The 19,062-nt window shown below is 37.2% G+C and overlaps 1 protein-coding gene across 5 annotated transcripts in view; it reads left to right on the top strand.

Moving 5' to 3' along the window:
* Nucleotides 1-14,889, top strand: part of SLC35A3 (solute carrier family 35 member A3) — a 36,655-nt gene extending 21,766 nt beyond the window's left edge. For all 5 annotated transcript variants that reach the window (XM_075936606.2, XM_075936607.2, XM_075936605.2 and 2 more), the window contains 7 exons: nt 3,161-3,365; nt 4,071-4,225; nt 4,305-4,427; nt 5,521-5,692; nt 8,174-8,292; nt 10,733-10,866; nt 13,389-14,889. In XM_075936606.2, the coding sequence (XP_075792721.2) occupies nt 3,179-3,365; nt 4,071-4,225; nt 4,305-4,427; nt 5,521-5,692; nt 8,174-8,292; nt 10,733-10,866; nt 13,389-13,479 (981 nt within the window). In that variant the 5' untranslated portion in view covers nt 3,161-3,178 and the 3' untranslated portion in view covers nt 13,480-14,889. The remainder of the gene's footprint in view (nt 1-3,160; nt 3,366-4,070; nt 4,226-4,304; nt 4,428-5,520; nt 5,693-8,173; nt 8,293-10,732; nt 10,867-13,388) is intronic.
* Nucleotides 14,890-19,062: the final 4,173 nt, after the last annotated feature.

The raw sequence follows: 19,062 nt of genomic DNA on the forward strand, positions 1-19,062 counted from the left end.
GGACACAGTACTCCAGCTGAGGCCTAACTAGTGCAGAGTAGAGCGGCAGAATGACTTCACGAGTTTTGCTTACAACACACCTGTTGATACAACCTAGAATCCTATTTGCTTTTTTTGCAACAGCATCACACTGTTGACTCATATTCAACTTGTGGTCCACTATGACCCCTAGATCCCTTTCCGCCATGCTCCTTCCTAGACAGTCGCTTCCCATCTTGTATGTATGGAACTGATTGTTCCTTCCTAAGTGGAGCACTTTGCATTTCTCTTTATTAAACTTCATCCTGTTTACCTCTGACCATTTCTCTAACTTGCTAAGGTCATTTTGAATTATGTCCCTATCCTCCAAAGAAGTTGCAACCCCACCCAGTTTGGTATCATCTGCAAACTTAATAAGCGTACTCTCTATCCCAATATCTACATCATTGATGAAGATTTTGAACAGTACTGGTCCCAAAACAGACCCTTGCGGAACTCCACTTGTTATCCCTTTCTAGCAGGATTTAGCACTGTTAACAACAACTCTCTGACTACGGTTATCCAGCCAATTATGCACCCACCTTATTGTGGCCCTATCTAAGTTATATTTGCCTAGTTTATCAATAAGAATATCATGCGAGACCGTATCAAATGCCTTACTAAAGTCTAGGTATATGACATCCACCGCTTCTCCCTTATCCACAAGGCTCGTTATCCTATCAAAGAAAGCTATCAGATTAGTTTGGCATGACTTGTTCTTCACAAACCCATGCTGGCTATTCCCTATCACTTTATTACCTTCCAAGTGTTTGCATATGATTTCCTTAATTACCTGCTCCATTATCTTCCCTGGGACAGACGTTAAACTGACCGGTCTATAGTTTCCTGGGTTGTTCTTATTCCCTTTTTTATAGATGGGCACAATATTTGCCCTTTTCCAGTCTTCTGGAATCTCCCCTGTCTTCCATGATTTTTCAAAGATCAAAGCTAAAGGCTCAGATACCTCCTCTATCAGCTCCTTGAGTATCCTGGGATGCAATTCATCAGGACCTGGTGACTTGCTGACATCTAACTTTCCTAAGTGATTTTTAAATTGTTCTTTGTGTATCCTATCTTCTGAAACTTACCCTCTCTCTGCTTGTATTCACTACGTTAGGCACACCTCCAGACTTCTCAGTGAAGACCGAAACAAAGAAGTCATTGAGCATCTCCGCCATTTCCAAGTTTCCTGTTACTGCTTCTCCCTCCTCACTGAGCAGTGGGCCTACCCTGTCCTTGGTCTTCCTCTTGCTTCTAATGTATTTATAAAAGGTCTTCTTGTTTCCCTTTATGCCTGTAGCTAGTTTGATCTCATTTTGTGCCTTTGCCTTTCTAATCTTGCCCCTGCATTCCCGTGTTGCTTGCCTATATTCATCCTTTGTTATTTGTCCTAGTTTCCATTTTTTATAGGACTCCTTTTTTATTTTGAGATCATGCAAGATCTCCTTGTTAAGCCAAGCTGGTCTTTTGCCGTATTTTCTATCTTTCCTACACAGTGGAATTGTTTGCTTTTGGGCCCTTAACAACGTCCCTTTGAAATACTTCCAACTCTCCTCAGTTGTTTTTCCCTTCAGTCTTGCTTCCCATGGGACCTTACCTACAAGTTCTCTGAGCTTATCAAAATCTGCCTTCCTGAAATCCATTACCTCAATTGTGCTGGTCTCCCTTCTACCTTTCCTTAAGATCATGAACTCTATTATTTCATAATCACTGTCCCCCATACTGTCTTCCACTTTCCATGTCTTCCACATGGGCGGACCTGCGGCTCAATTTGAGAACCATTGGCTTAAAGTGATGTCAACAACCAGAAGCGTATCTATTTTAGGATTCCTAATGTTTATTCAGCTTCACTAGTGTAATCCAGGAGTGGGGAGCCCCCAACCTGTGGGCTGGACACAGTTCATCAGAGTTAGCTGTTGGTGGGCCACAAAACACTTTCCCTGGGCTACCCCCAGGCACAGGAACTCACAGCTATCAGCAGGCGTGGTTCGATGGAGGTGCCGCACCCCTGGTATAATCTATATTAGCTTCCGTGAATTTATGTACTGTAGACAGAGCATTTAGTCTTTGCCACTTGCTGATCTCTTTGCAGAGAGGGTTTTGTTTTTTCATCTTATTCAGTGTGGCCTTTCTCACGGCTACATCATTTGGCATTGTTCTACTGTTATTAGTTTGCATAGTACAGATATTTGGACAGATCAATCTTCAGCACAGGGATTCAATTATCAGCTGTAAATTGTTACTGTAAATGTAGTTAGTAATTGTACTGTGAAACATATTAAGCATGGGTTTAAGTGTTAGCAGGTTTAGAGCCTTTCAAAATATTTGAAATACTGAGAGAGTAGAAATTTGATGGACTATTGATGGACAGATTATTATTTTGTCTCTAATTGGTAAAGTAGAAGATATGTACAAATGTGTATGTACAGTGGGAGAACCTGCATTAACAGCTGTTGTAAAGATGTTGGTGAAATTATTTATTACCCAAAGCAAATATAGGAAGCATTTCATTTTAATAGACTAATCAACATATTGTTTCTGCTGTGTATCAAAGTCTTGTTTAAACTTGTTTCTTCCACCCTTGATTGGAATGAAGTATTACCTACAAAAGGAGTGAGAATAGGGAGCATTATTATTGCAGGTGTTTATGATGTAATAAGTATGATTCTTCTTAAGATTTTGGTAGCACCACCATTTGTTTTCTTGGTGCATATGGTCCCCTTGAAATGAATTTGTTCTTTATACCACTGTTTCTCTGACTGTGGGTTGGGACCCCATTTTAACAGGGTTGCCAGGACTGGCTTAGATTTGCTGGGACCTGGGGCTGAAGCCTGAGCCCTGCCACTTGTTGCTGAAGTTCTCTTTCCCTCTGTTTCCCAGATGGGGAAATGGCACTTGGGCTGACCCAGGCTTCAGTCCCCTTTCGTGGGGTCATGTACTAATTTTTGTTGTCAGAAGTGGGTGATGGTGTAATGAAGGTAGAGACTCCCTGTTTTACATCATTGTTTTCTGAATAGGGATTTGGATAGACGAACTCTGTCTTAATTGCCTTCAGTGACGGTGTTCCCTGGATATCCTTTTAATATACTAATACAGAAGAAATGTCTGATTTTAACTTCTTTTTCTTTTTATTCTGTTTCAGGAAAGTCAAAGTCAAGAAATGTCTACCAATTTAAAATACCTTTCCTTGGGAATCCTGGTCTTTCAGACCACTAGTTTAGTTTTGACTATGCGATATTCTCGGACATTGAAAGAGGAAGGACCTCGTTACTTATCCTCTACTGCAGTAGTTGTTGCTGAACTTTTGAAGATTATGGCCTGCATTTTATTGGTCTACAAAGACAGCAGTATGTTTCAAGTTTTAATCTAGAAATAGCTTTCCTATATTTTGTCAATTGCTATGTTTTGGTGACAGCTGTAAAAACAGGTGCTTGAATGCTGTGATGTTAAGGAGCTATGTGAATGCCAAGAGAGAAGAAAAGTTTGCCATTCCCACATAAAATATCTAGAAAGAAGATCTAAACCATTTCTATAGAAATGTTAACCACTGAGCAGGGAAGACCTCTCTTGGTACCTCGCACTTAAGCACACAATATAATCTTTTATAAATATAGCACAAATATATACCCAAGAGATTCCACTTGGTGGGTCATGGATGTAGGGTAAGAATGGTTGTCCTGGTAATAGGCATGCACCTTCTGTTCACCCAGAAAGCACTATTTGAGAAGAATAAGTAAGACTAGGAAAAACGGAAGGTACAGAGTTGCAGTTTTTTAAATCACAGAAATTGTAATTAAGATAGGATTTATTAATTTTTTGAATAATTCAGCTTTATTATTTTGGGCTAATGTGGACTATGGTAGCAAAGTGTCAGAGGTTTCATACCTTGGAGAATCTGTATAAAAATGTGAGGAAAGCATACAGAATTTTGAGTTTTCTGAAGGCTAAAGTTGGCACAAAAAGTTTGTAGCAATCGAAAAACAGTGTTCCATTTGTAGCTGTCCTGTTTTTTCTTTTTAATTTTTATCTCTTGTATTGTTTCTTTTGAGTAGAGTGCAATTTCCGGGCTCTGAACAGAGTGCTACATGATGAAATCCTTAATAAGCCTATGGAAACACTTAAGCTTGCTATTCCATCAGGGATTTATACTCTTCAGAATAACTTGCTGTATGTAGCACTGTCAAACCTAGATGCTGCTACTTATCAGGTATTATGTTTTTAGATTTGAACATAATTGTTCAGACAAAAATGGGTTGTATAGTATTAATTTTATTTTGTCTTTTCAGGTCACATATCAATTGAAAATTCTTACTACAGCATTATTTTCTGTGTCTATGCTAAGTAAGAAATTAGGTATATACCAGTGGCTATCATTAGTGATATTGATGACAGGAGTAGCATTTGTACAGGTAAATATTAATAGTGTGTGTCTTAAGTGATTTGGGATTTTTTTTTATTAAGGGACTCAAGTATTTGAATATAGATAATTATATTGTCCCCCTTGAATTAATAGATTCAGACACACAGTTTCAATAATTTCCAGGGTAGAGTCATAGGATAGGAGAATTTGCTGAGATGGATTACAAGGTTTTTGTCTGCTCTGAAGTTTTTGAGTTGCTAAAAACAATGAAAAAGTATCTTACAGTTATTAAGAGACTTTTCAATATGCCTCTGCCTATAGCTTAGCATCTTTTTTTGTGTAATAAACATCATGGCTACGTCTACACTGGCATGATTTTCCGGAAATGCTTTTAACGGAAAAGTTTTCCATTAAAAGCATTTTCGGAAAAGCGCGTCTAGATTGGCAGGACGCTTTTCCGCAAAAGTACTTTGGCCAATCTAGACGCACTTTTCCGCAAAAAAGCCTCGATCGCCATTTTCGCGATTGGGGCTTTTTTGCGGAAAACAGTACTGTGCTGTCTACACTGGCTCTTTTGCGCAAAAGTCTTTCGGAAAAAGACTTTTGCCCGAACGGGAGCAGCATAGTATTTCCGGAAAAGCACTGACGATCTTACATGAGATCGTCAGTGCTTTTGCGGAAATTCAAGCGGCCAGTGTAGACAGCTGGCAAGCTTTTCCGGAAAAGCGGCTGATTTTCCAGACAAACTTGCCAGTCTAGACACAGCCCATATGCATAAACACTACATATACTATTTATCCTGCAATTGATTGAAAGTGTCCATTCATAGATTATGAAATCCTGGCCCTCTTGAAGCTAGCAAGAATTTTGCTATTAATTTTAGCGACTACAGAATTTCACCCTTTATTCAGTGGAATACTAAGGAAAAATATAATGGTAGATTTAGCTGAAATTTACAAAAACATGATAACATAATACAGGTTTTTACAGTAGTACCGCAAACCTGCCTCCATTCATCAGCAATATGTGTGGACCCTTGATAGAAAATAAACTTGCATTCTATAAATGGTAAAACTTAATTTTATGAAATAATTTGTATAATTTTTTAAAATGTATACACATTGTTTTGTTTTTATACTTAGTGGCCCTCAGATTCTCAAGCAACAACTACAAAAGAGTTGTCTGCGGGATCTCAATTTGTTGGTCTTACGGCAGTCCTTATAGCCTGCTTTTCAAGTGGATTTGCTGGAGTTTATTTTGAGAAGATTTTAAAAGAAACCAAACAATCTGTCTGGATCAGAAACATCCAACTTGGTATGTCCAATTTTGGCTGTTTTAAAAAAGAAAAACTGCCTTCAGAAAGAACAGTGAACAACAGTCAGATATACATTAGATTCAGTACAATCATATTTTGTTATGCTATTACATACATGTTTAGCAAGTTTGATATCTGCTTTGCTAACAGGAATTCCAGAAGTTGCATCCTGCCCTAAACTCAGGTATTGTATTTAACTTGCTATTTCAATGTTTGTAAGTGTGTTTACTTGGATTTAAAATGGAGATTAATGGGCTCTGTAGAACAGTTGGCATGAAGCCGTAGCCAGTTGAATTTGGATTGTGAAACATTTGAAATAAAGCTACCCTGTGTGATTTATTTGAAGGATGGTGTGACTGTCTTGTGAAGTAATTAAGTAGAGTTCATGTTTGTGCAGCAATATGAATCCAATACTTTTAACAAACACTGAATTGATTTAAAAATATGGGCACTTAATATAATGTGGTTTTTATATATAATAGAACAAAATAAATGTTTTAAAGCTTTATTTTGTAAGGTAATTTAAAAACAAATATAATCCCTATAAAAAGATTGACATTTTAAAGACATGATTATTCAATTTGTTCACAGGGTTGAACTATGATCCTAGCCCTTGGTGCTAGTATCATGATTCTTCTACTTCTCTATCCTCATCCTATTACACACCCAATCTCTCTCATGCCACCCATCTCAACAGTGGTTCTGAAGACTGGCTTTTCAAGATGGAAGGAGCAATGTATTCTGAGCTGGCTTCCATTCTATTTGAAACTAGTTTCCTCATGTGGGTGGAATATAGCAATACTTCCATTCCCCTGTCTCTTATATGCTCAGAGGAGCACACCCTTCCTTCTGGTAGGCAGAGGATGGACATATCAGCTCCATGTATTGCAAGTGTGGTCTGAGTATTTTTACATTAAGTAAAATACCTCCAGCAGGATTTGAATTCTTATTTTTCCTTTGTGCTCTCCTTGTTGCAGTGAATTGAACTGAAAATATTCATAATTTGGGTAGCACATAGAGAAGAGTTTTACAAGATTTGAATATACTTTGAAAGGAATTTGAATTGAGGGAATTGTATAATTTCTTACTCTTTCAAGATAGACGGAAAATTAATGTAACTGTGTATTTACAGTTACAGAAGCTTCACATATTTGAATAGTCGTCTTAATCTATTTTCTGGTTCCTTTCTTCTTGCTTAACAGGAAACCAGGAATCACTATGCTTCTGTCTACACAGACACACACATCAGGTCTGAATACATTAGTCATGCTTGCTCTCTCTCATGCTGTCCTACAGATTTGATCTCACCCACCATTTCCATGGCACAGCATTTGCATGGAGGGTGAGGAACTTGTACTAAAACTTAGGTTTTTAGATGTGGACCACAATCACAATCCAAGTTATTTACCTGAACTGAGCCAAGTCTAAAACGTCACTAAAACTGTGCTGTCGTTTGCACTATTAGGATCTAACAGCAGTGCACACATGTAAAATGATTGCAAAATAAATATTCATAACTATGTTGAAAAGTGATGATTCTTTGATAAATTGTTCTTCAGATTTTCTTCTACAGTATAGAAAGGAATCTACAAAAACAGATAGGCTATCAGTTGGATGTTGTGTCTGGTCCCCTGCTAGCGTTACTTGGTGCATGAGAACAATTACGTTCTTAAAACAGTGTTTTAAAGTGACTGTATGGGATAATGATAAGTACATTGAACTATGATTTTAAATTTGAAGTTTATAATAGTGAAATGTATTCCATCTTTTTTAACATTTTTAGTCTTTTTAACTTAAGCTGATACAGTAGTTTGAGTAATGACTGTTTCATGTTAAATGTTTAGAAAGTTTTAAGTTTTCTATTCAGAAATTAAAGGAGTAGTAATCACCATTTATTTTTAAAATATTTTTCTAAAATTTGTATAACATGGGATCACAATCTAATAGTTATTTTTCCCCATCATTTATTTCTGTGAAGTAATGCTGTAATACTTCCAACTCCAATACAAATACAACATTCAAAACAGGAGAAATTCTATTACAAACAAATTTATGAACTAGAACTTTTTAAAAAAATAAAGAAACAAATGTTCAGTTTTATGCTCCTTAAAGATTCATTATAAGTATCAAATAATTTTTAAAATATAAAATCCTTTGAGAGCATCTTTTTAAAAATTATATCCATATATCTGATTTATCTGCAGGCTTATAGTGTAAAGCAAAATAGACCAAGAACATATCAGTCTTATCACTAAGATGATCCAAATTTTTTTTTAGAGGAAAAGCTTTTTATTTATTTATTTTATTCCTGTCAGATCCACTGGTTGTGTTTAAACATGGTTATTATATTGCAAACCAAGGCCTGATCCTGAAACTTAATTAACATGGGCAGATGCCAGTAGTCCTGCAGATCTAGTTATTAATGAGGAACACCTCCCAGTTTTTCTATTTCAAGCTTTCAAGTCTGTCTTTTCTCTTAGGATTTTTTGGTAGCATATTTGGATTGATGGGTGTGTACATTTATGATGGAGGACTTATATCAAAGAATGGATTTTTTCAAGGATATAACAAACTTACCTGGATAGTTGTTGTTCTACAGGTAATGTATCTAAACCCATATGTTTACACAAAATACACTTGGAATTTATTTCTCCATAAATGCTGTGGGAAATTTTGCTGGTGGTTCCCATTAATGCTAATAGGAATTTTGCAAGTAAACATCTTGTGTATCAGTGACAAAACTAGATCTCTAAATAAAGGAAATGGCAAATTATTAGCAATCTAAACATTGAGTTATCAAACATACAGTTCACAGTAAAAATCTATAACTATTAATTTTGAAATATTAAAGACAGATTAGTAAAGAAAAGAAAGCCTACCAGCAATTATACAGAAATTATATCATAATCATCGTTGAGACACAAATGTAGTACGCTCACTCACTAGAAATATCAAGGTGCTAATATAGTTGGTGATCTGTGATCTACAGAAGGAGTTCTGTTGTCAATTGCTGTCATCCACCATATCGACAACAATGTAAAATATACAGTACTAACATCTTTTACATAGCTAAAAACTTTTTTTAAAATGTGTGTAGTATATTGAATTAAATGTTACCACTGAAATAATCAATTACATGTCACAATTTCAGGTCACTACACCTCTATTCCCTGTCTAACCTTCAGCTCTCCTCTGATCAGAGCCTGTGTCCTACTTGTTCTCTGACCAGGATTTTTGACAGCAGCTACCTGTAGTTGCAAGCATGTCTGACCAGTGTCTACCTCCTCCTCTATGCTTTCTATTGAAGGACAAGGGTAGTGTTTTTACCAGTGGTTAGTGTTCTTACTGGTGGTTACCAATTACCACACAGCTCTATGAAAGCAGAGTACATTTAGGTTAGTGTAAAAAAACATTAAAAGAAAATTCATAAAAGAAAAACAGGATCTTAAACACTTGACTGGTAGTTATCCTGTGGAGACCCTTAATTCCAACCCTTTGACATGATGAGTCCTGCTTTATACAAAAGGTCATGTCCTTTTGTTAAATCAAAAAACAGACCTTTGAGTTGGTTTAAACTCAGCTGTCATACCCCAAAGGTGTTTGTCTCCAAGTCTCCCAAAAACAGGTGGTACCCCTCCCTTTTCAGGCAGCCCAAGCCTCAAGAAATGGGGAATATGCATAGCCAGTTTTGAGATTTCACAGTAATTATCCTTTAGTGATTCTAGAATCCACAGGAAGACTCCCACCTCACACTATGAATAGGTCCCTACCAAGTTCATGTTCCATTTTAGTCAATTTCAGTCATAGGGTTTTAAACATTATATATTTCATGATTTCAGCATTTAAATCTGAAATTGCACAGTATTATAATTATAATAGTCCTGATCCCAAAAAGAGTTGTGTGAGGTGGGGGGAGGTGTTGCTAGGTTATTGTAGGGTCTGGGGTTGCAGTACTGCTACCCTTGTTTCTGTGCTGCTGCTGCTGGAGTGCTGCCTTCAGAACTAGATGTCCAGCCAAAAGCTGCTACTCTCTGGCCACACAGGTCTGATGGCAGTGCAGAAGTAAGGGTGGCAAAATCGTGACAACACTAAAACAACCTTGAGAACACCCCCCCTCCCCCCAAAAAAAAACTTCCTTTTGGGTCAAGATCCACACTGTGAGAAATAGTGTTCTCCCTTGTGAAACCTGTATAAGTATGGAGACCAGATTTCAAAGGGGAAGGCCAAATTCCATGGTCTATGATGTGTTTTACATGATCCTGACTTAGGCAGGGTCGTACCTATGGGTTAGGAACATACTAGGGATTTCAAATTGTGATTAACTAATCAACTAGTCAATGAGATTTACATTGATTATTCGATGAGTCAATAAGGACTAGAATGGCATTCCGCCTTTGAAATGTACAAGACCCCCAGCAGAGACTCTTGTGCATTTCAAAGATTGAAACTCCACGTGGAACCCAGGGCCAGCAGGGAGTCCCCTGCTGATTCTGGGCTCCATGCACTTCTGCTTTGAAATGTACAAGAGCCCCAGCGGGGACTCTTGTACATTTCAAAGTTGGAATGCTGCTGCTGTGGTCCTGCCCCTTACCACGGAGCTGGAACTGGGGAGCACCAGCTTTTAAGATGGCTTCTCCCAGCACTACCTCCCTCCTCTCCCCCCGCCCCTTGCTGCCTCTTTCTGATAGAGGCAGCAAGTGGGAGGAAGTGACAAGTCGACTAGTATGTCAACTATCTAATAAGCTTTTGCTTATTGGATAGTCAACTAGTTGATTAGTCACTTACATCCCTAGAACATACAAATACATATAGCATGTATTGACACATAGGTCTTGGCTCATAACTCTTGCCCATCTCATCATAATGGTCTTTGAAATGTTCATGTTTTCAGGGCCTGGCTCAAACACACTGAATAACATTTCATAACTTTAAATATAATAATCTGAAGATAGGTTTCTGTTTGCCATATCTGTCATAGTACTTTTTAAAAAATTTCTAAAATATGTGTTCATCTTAAGTGAGTCTCAATCTTTTTGCAGGCACTTGGGGGCCTCGTGATTGCTGCTGTTATAAAATATGCAGACAATATTTTAAAGGGATTTGCAACATCTTTGTCAATTATATTGTCAACACTGATATCCTATTTCTGGTTGCAAGATTTTGTCCCAACCAGGTGAGTGTTGTTATCTATGCATATGTGAATATAGCAGTTGCTGAAAATGTAGGTATTTAATGAGTATTGGTGGATAATGATATATAGAAGCATGATTGAAATTACTTTAAAGGATTAGGTAGATTCCTGAATTGAAATACAAAGTTAAGGCTTGTGAACTTCATTTAATTACATGATAGATAATTAAATTTGGGTTAAGTACACTTGAACCTCCTTAATCCAACAACCTTGGAAATCAGGGTATGCCAGATTAAGGATTTTGCTGGGCCTGGGACAGTGCTGTGGAGTCTGGGCATGAGGGACATCCATGGCTCTGCAGTCCCTGCTGCCTCCAAGCACCGCCCTCACACACTGCCCCCTGCCACCATGGGAGCAGTGGAGAAGAGCCTCCAGGGAAGTGGTCAGTGTGTTGTTATTCCACCAGCTGGTAGAGAGGGGGAGCAACAGCAGCATGTGGAGCCACTTCCTCCTCTATACCACAGGTGTTTCTGGATTAGGGACTCCCAGAGTACAGAGGTTCAAGTGTATTGTAGTATAGGTGACAAAATTGTTGTATCTGACAGCCTTCCAATAGAGCCTAGGATATGATGTGGAATGTGTTTCCTGCTGCTATTTTTCTTGAAGCATAGTGCCCTGATTTAAGGCAATTATAGAGCCACAAAAAAACAAACAACATCCCACTGCACATTGTAGATTTTTGCTATCCTATTATAAGAAGCTGACACTTATTTTGCCAAGTAAAAACAAACTGAAAATGAAGTTAGAGGACTGGTATGTTAAGTTTCAGCCACAAATACATTTTAATAGTTAACTTATCAGACCCTGACAAATGGGGTTTATAATGGAAACTTGAGTAAATGAAATTCAGCCCATAAACAGGATTCAAAATTTGAGAGGTAAGCCAGTGTCTGTCTTTATTCTTTTAGGATACATCTACACTGCACCCTTACTACACACATTTTGCTACACAAATTACATTGCTTATTTTGAAGTAATTTCAAAATAGCTTATTTTGAAATTTGGCACCGTCAACACAGTGCCAAATTTTGCAATAAAGTGATATTCCAAAACGTCCCTTAACCCTCATGGAAGGTGAGTTACAGGGACATCCGAATAGCACTCCCATGATTTTGAAATCTATTTCAAAATAATGAGCTGCTTTAAAGATGCAGAATAGCTATTTTAGGATACTTCCAGTATCCCAAAATAGTTCCACAATGGAGACATAGCCTTGCTGGGTAGATGCAAAACATGCTGTATATCTCTGTAGAGAAATTTGTAGGTGGTTTCTCCATTGTCTGCAAACAATTCTCAGTGGGATAATTATGTAAAGTACATAATTGTGTATGCCTCTGAGCAAGTTAAATACTTTCTTCGTGGCACTGCAAGGTACTGCACCACTATAATTTGGGATGCACTTCCAAAATACTACATATGTTCAAAAAACTCAAATTATCAAAATTTTGCACATCTCCACGGTAATGTTTTTAAATGCATATATATTTGAAAATATTTCAAATGTTTTTCTTCTAAAAAGTTTTAAAGTCTCCCTATAGTATTTGAGTACTAGTATTTCATGAAAAGGTGTTAGTCTGTATAGCGTGTGTGTTTATGTAAACACTGTATTACAACAGTTAAGCCCTGTATACATTTAAACTGTTTCTTTGTTAACAATATCAATGTCCTTCTTGCTCCTCAGTGTTCTGATATAATTTGGCACATGGTCTATCAGAACAGGATTTAAAATAAACATAGCCTGGGTCTCTAATACAGAAAAACTTTAAAGCTGTTTGACACATTGCACGTAGAACAGGCAAAACTATGTTAAAACACTAGAGCTGCGTTTCTCAAACTGTGGGTCTCGACCCCCCAGGAGGTCGCGAGCATCCCTCTTGCCAGACTCCCTCTTTTTTCATTTTATGAGAAACAGTCACGTTCCAGGAACATCCCATCATCCAGGCACAACCAAACCCTTACCTTGCTTTAAGTTATGATAAGAGGTAAGTGCATAGCAAATTTGGTAGTCCTAGCTCTTACCATTGAGGAGGAATTCTTGAACAGACTCACAGAATATGGATGGAGAGACAGACACACAAACTCTCAAATGTATAGTAGTAGATGATTGGACAGCAAACAAATATAATTTCTGTGGTTAGTTTTGTATGCTTGTGTATTGTAGATGGGGGGGGGAATTCAGGGGATTAAAAATATGCAGCTAGATTGATTTTCCTTTGGCAGTTGCTTCATGAAGAGACAATCCTGCTTAATCTTTGGAATATTTCAGTGAAATATCATGATTTCATTGTTGATAGGTTCAGGATTCTTAGTTCCTTTCCATCTCTTCCTAGTCTTATAATTTAAGAGTAGTAGATGAATAAATTGCCAGTTCATTACAAATTGAAGGAACATGTTTCTCCCTCACTAGAAATACTGTAGAGAATGTAATTTTTCATGACTAGATAATATAAATACATTTTTACTGTCTGAAAAAAGTTACTTTTTCCCTCTCCTATTCTGTTCAGTGTTTTTTTCTTTGGAGCCATTCTTGTGATTGCAGCTACATTCCTATATGGTTATGATCCAAAACCTGCAGGAAATCCTATCAAGGCATAGCTGACTTCATTATCAGCCTCTTTCTCAAGACTGTGCATTAGGGACTTCAACAAGAATTCCATATGAAAGATTTCATTATGCACTGGACGGAAAGGATCACTACACTGAATCTAAGCATGAACATGTTACTGGTGTTGGAGAACCAAAGGGTTAAAGACAGAAAATAATGTAATGTAAAGGTGCTGAAAAAAATTAAAGGGCAAAGCCTAGTGCAAGTTGCTAATAATAACTTGAAAGGAACAAATTGTTTCCAAAAAAACTACAAATTACGAATGTTTACAGCTTGAATTTGAGATTACATCAGATGATTTTACTGTTTTGATTGCTGCAGAAATATATCCTATGCACTCTTTGCAAGAGCACATGACAATATTTGTCAGATTGTATGTTTTTGCAAATTGACTGTATTTAATGTTAGTAAATGTGTTTTAACTGTTTTGTCTATAGAGATCAAATCAAATTGAATATAATGGTTCTGCTTAGGGGTTCCTTATTAAAACTGTGAAAACTGTGATTGAAAGACATTTTCACACATATCCAAGATGTTTGTGGAAGCTGATTTAAATAAACAGACATCTGAATTCTGTTGCATAACTATGTAGTTCATATAAGGTCAAGATTCTGACTTAGATCTGTAAAAGAGAAAAATTCAGGGGTAAGGCTAGACATTCCAATCTTAACCAAAGTGCTCACTAGAATTATAAGCCATCTAGTAAGCTACTTGAACATACACCCTAGGTTCCTGCAATAATTAGATACAATAGCATTAGTGTTAAAGATGGAGTGTTTGTTTGGATAATATTCATTCCTTTATCCCAATTGATAGAAATCGACTTAGTATTACCTTAAAGTAGCTTTTATAGTTAGTTTCCTTTAGAGATGTTTTTAATTGTGATTTTTAAAAAAATTAAATGTTTTAAATTATTATCTGTAGCAGCTTGTTTTGGACCCATTATGGTATATAATGTATATACAGCAGTGTACCATATTACAAAGGTTATTTTAAATGAGTGTTAATTCATAAGAACTCCTCCAAGACTGTTTGAATACATGTATATAATGGCTTGTTTAGAGGTTTTTTAAATTTCCAGAGTCACTGAGCAAATTGAGTAAATGGGTCTTCTGGAACTATTCAGTCTAGTGCTAGAATTACATAATTAGGAAACATACTGATTATAGGAAACAAGAAAATCATGGGAAACAGTTATTGTGTAATAGATAAATATCAATGTATATTATTATTTTCTACTTAAAAATACCAAAAACAATTAGACCATGTTATGAACAAATCTCTTGCCAAATTATTTACATATACCTATTTGTTCCATTCATACTCTTCCCTTCCCCAACCTATTCCCCAAAAGATTAAAAATAAATTGTTTTCATAAGATCTTTTATAACGAGTATTAATGTGGAGTGACTTCTCATCTGAGTGTTACACTTGTGAAAGTGTAAATATGTAACAGAAATGTTACCGTCCCTTACCTGTAACATCACAGGTTGTGAATATCGAAGTATTTGATGCCACACACACATGGGCAAGCAGAAGTTAAAATTGTTGTGGTGACAGAAGAATTTAAAAAAATATTTACCAAAGTATTACAACCAGTTTTTCAAAATGTTTTAGCCCTGGTCTACAGTAGGTCCTTATTCCAAAATAGCCACCACCCAAGTTTGAATTAGTAAGCGATGCATCCATACAATCAAACCCACTATTTTGAAATAACGGGCTGTAGAATTCGTACTCTTTTCAAGAAGAGTAACACTGATTCCAAATAGTAATTTTAACATAACGGTAGTGTGGGTGCTTCAGTGCCGCTAATTCAAATTTATTGGCTGCCGGGAGACCTCCCACAACTCCCCAGAGTGCTTCCTGGGGCTCTAAGTCCAAGGTAGTGCATTCACATTAATGGAGCCTGCCTCAGACTAATTTTGAGGCTTCCTCATAGTGAAGATACTCTAGTTCAAATTTGTTATATCAGGAGTTACGTCGAATTTAGTCATTTCAAAATAGTTTCCTAGAGGATATGTGGCCTTAGTGCTAGAATATTAGACCGTGCCACAGAAAATATGTTAAAAAGCCATGGGATTTTAAACAGTGGATCTGGCCTGTGACTGCCCTGTCACTCCCTCTTCCCCAGGCCAATCAGGACCTGGGGGCACGGGAGCATGTGAAGTCTCCTCGCCCCCGCAAGATTGTGCAGCGGCTAGAAAGACACACCGACTGTTTTAAAACAGTTGGCATTTATCTCTAGGTGTCACATGCCTTTGGGGAGGGAAGCTGTGCCTGCTCCCTGTCCCCAGGCCAATTAAGGCCTGGGGGCAGGAAGCATACAAAGTCTTTCGTGTCCTGTCCCCGCCCTGCCAGGGGCACTCAGCCACTAGAGAGATACACTAGCTGTTTTTTAAAACAACCAGCATGTCTCTCTCGCTGCCACATGCTCTTGCGGGGGCGAGAAGATTTTGCACGCTCCCCTGCATCCAGTCCCTGATTGGCTTGGGAGCAGGGGGAGCATATTAAGCCTTCTCCCACTGGGCACCTAAAAGGAACCGCAAGCTGTTTTAAAACAGCTGATATTTATCTATAGGGACCAGGGGAAGGAGGAGAAAGACTTCTTGCACTCTCCCACCCCAAGCCAATCAGGGTGGGGGGAAGCACAAGAAGTCTCCTGGCCACGCCCTTTCCACCTGAGGCTCCACCCCTTCTGGGGTGGCCCCTTTTTAAAAATTATTGCCCACTCCTGTTTTTAAACTATTATAACGGAGTTGGCTAAAATCATTCTTATTTCCAGCAAATAAGAATAATGCTGTTTTTCTAGGTAATTATGTGGATTAATCCACTTTCTGTGTTCATTACTAGGGAAATAGAATAGAGGACTCCCAAAACATATGCAAGTGGTTAAACTAGAAGTACTAATCATCTCTAAGATCTATGGATAATTGTTATGCTCTCTGCTCTCCAGGTTAAGAGGAATATTATATCTTCAAGACCTATTTTACAGGTTGTCACAAACTGATTTACAAATAAGTATGGATCACTTCATTCACCACTGACATGCACTGCTGAGGTAAAGAGTAAACTATTTTATAGTGTGTAACAATGCCTACGTAACAGTTTGGGACAAGGAGTGAAGAATGCCCTATCTTCTTGAAACTACCTAAGGAATTTATTTAGTTGGAATGCAATTACCTGAATTTGAATTTGGCCAGTACAATATTGTCTATTACTTTAGGATTGCAGTAGTGATAGTTAGCAGGTGACTTCTATTGGCAACTTCACTGAGAAACTTCTTCTACTTGAAAGAAAGGCAAGGGAAAGTGTATGGGGGGAGGAAATGGAGTAAAAAATCAGTGCATTGTCAGATGATGGACAGTGATTTTTCAAAGTCTTCTGTAAGAAATCCAGACTGGCTCTTCACCCAGGATTGGACCAATATCATAACAAGCATCAGTGTATAAAGGGAAGAATAAACACACTTGACTCTGGATCTGTAAATAAAATAGATCACTGCCAGGCTTTAGAAAACATTTCTCTAATTCAGTATGGGGCAAATCCTGTTCCTGAGATGCATGGAACCAGTGTGGTTGCTGTGGAAAGGAATAGAACAGCATTTGAAGAAGCCTACACAGGTTGTGTGCATTTCATGAGTGAAGCAATGCTGTCAGAGGGCAGTGTTACATTTTCTCTCAAGAATAGTTTCAGAGCCAGGTAGGATGACATGCAACTGTGGATCCCCTGGCCATCCATTCCTGTTGAGAAAGTACAGGAGCTACAATACCATGGCCAATGCAGAGCACTCAGAAGCCTGGAAAATAGCAGTGACATAGTGTATTTAGGCATATCTCAAAGCTAATTTTTAGAACGCAAACTAGTTTTCCAGGTCTAAGAATGACTTTTCATTCTTTAGAATAGTTGATTGTTGTATATTTGGCAGCTTATGTATACTTAGTACCTAGCTTTTAATATTTATAAAATTATAGCATATTTATTTACAACAACATGAACGTGTGATTATTTGTTTTTGAAAGGCATGAGTTATGGAATTAGTATTATTTTATGTAATACTATATTTGGAAATCACCCAAAGACTACTAGAATGTGCAGCAACAGTATAGTGTCAGGCTAGCTAGGACAAAAGAAAAGCATCGTAGCTTGAAATTACTGATATATGGAATTATCCTGAAAGTGAAATAAACCTGCAACTTAGTGATGTGAAAAACACTAGTGAGGTAAAAAAGTATTTACTTCATAAATTGATATAATCTATCCAAAAGTGCCCATTACACAGAGACTCCAAGTAAATTGGCTTAAAGCTTTATTAAACTTATCTGTTGTTGATTAAATACAACATATTTGCTCTGTCACCAAGCATTTTGAAATGTATAGGTAGATGTTTGCTCTTCTAATTCTTACTTATAGAAAATAATCCGTTTGTTTTTATTTTTTGTTTCCTTTCTCTTCATGAAATGGAACTTGTGTTTTGACAGTATACTTGATTTTCAGTCACTTACATCAGTGGTTCTCAACCTAGGGTGTGCAGAGGCCTTCCAAGGGGTACATCAGGTGATCTGGGTATTTTGGCTAGTTTTACCACAGGCTACATAAAAGCACTAGCAAATTCAGAACAAATTAAAATGTCATACCATCACTTGTTCATACTAATCAGTATACTATCCACTGAAATGTACAATATTTACGGTATATTCCATGTGAAAAGTGAGAAAATAAGCAATTTTTCAGTAGTAGTTTGCTATGATATGTTTATATTTTTCTTTGATTTTTGTAAGCAAGTACTTTTCAAGTCAGGTAAAATATGGGGTTACACAAGACAAATCAGACTCCGTAAAAGGGGTGTTGTAGTCTGGAAAGGTTGAGAGCCACTGACTTAGACATCATGTGTTTGGTTTGGGGAACATGTAATTGGGGTTTTATAACTTATTTTCATGGGTATACTTCTGAAGAATGTAACTGATTTGTTTTTTTGCCCAACTTTTTCAATTGATAAATCAGTCCTGGCATTTGTTATCTATTCATGTATTACTCATTTATCAAGGCTTTTCATATTATTTTCTTATCAACCATTCATAAGATTTTTCCCTGGTTCCCTTATTTGTAAATCCCGTGTTGTAATTTTTCCCTGGTCATTTTTAGTTATCTCCAAAAGTGATCATGATTAATTTTGCTTTGTGTTACTGATATTATTTCCATTATTGCAAAAGAGGTTGTGATGATTATTTTCCTTTCCCCTAAGCCAGATGTTTTCCTGTAATAATGATAAATATAACATTATAAATCAAATTGCTTGTGTTATTTTACATTAAGTTTTCAGTAAGTATCTATTGCACTCGGTTATTGTATGCAGAACCAGGGAATGGCCCTAAACTCATGGTGTTCAACCAGTTCTGAAGAAGTAGCTACTATAGTGGATACTGCTATAGTGAACTAGCCACATTGTTCAAGCCAATGACTGGCCAAATAGCTACATGTCACTAGTGACTAGCATGTTGGATACCTTTGCTTAACTGTCCTGCCCATTTTCAATGTTATTTTTTTCTATGCTAAGTCAATCCAGAACTAAGGAA

The sequence above is a fragment of the Pelodiscus sinensis genome, chromosome 9, assembly GCF_052426305.1.
Source record: "Pelodiscus sinensis isolate ZL-2025 chromosome 9, ASM5242630v1, whole genome shotgun sequence".
Lineage (NCBI taxonomy): Eukaryota > Metazoa > Chordata > Testudines > Trionychidae > Pelodiscus > Pelodiscus sinensis.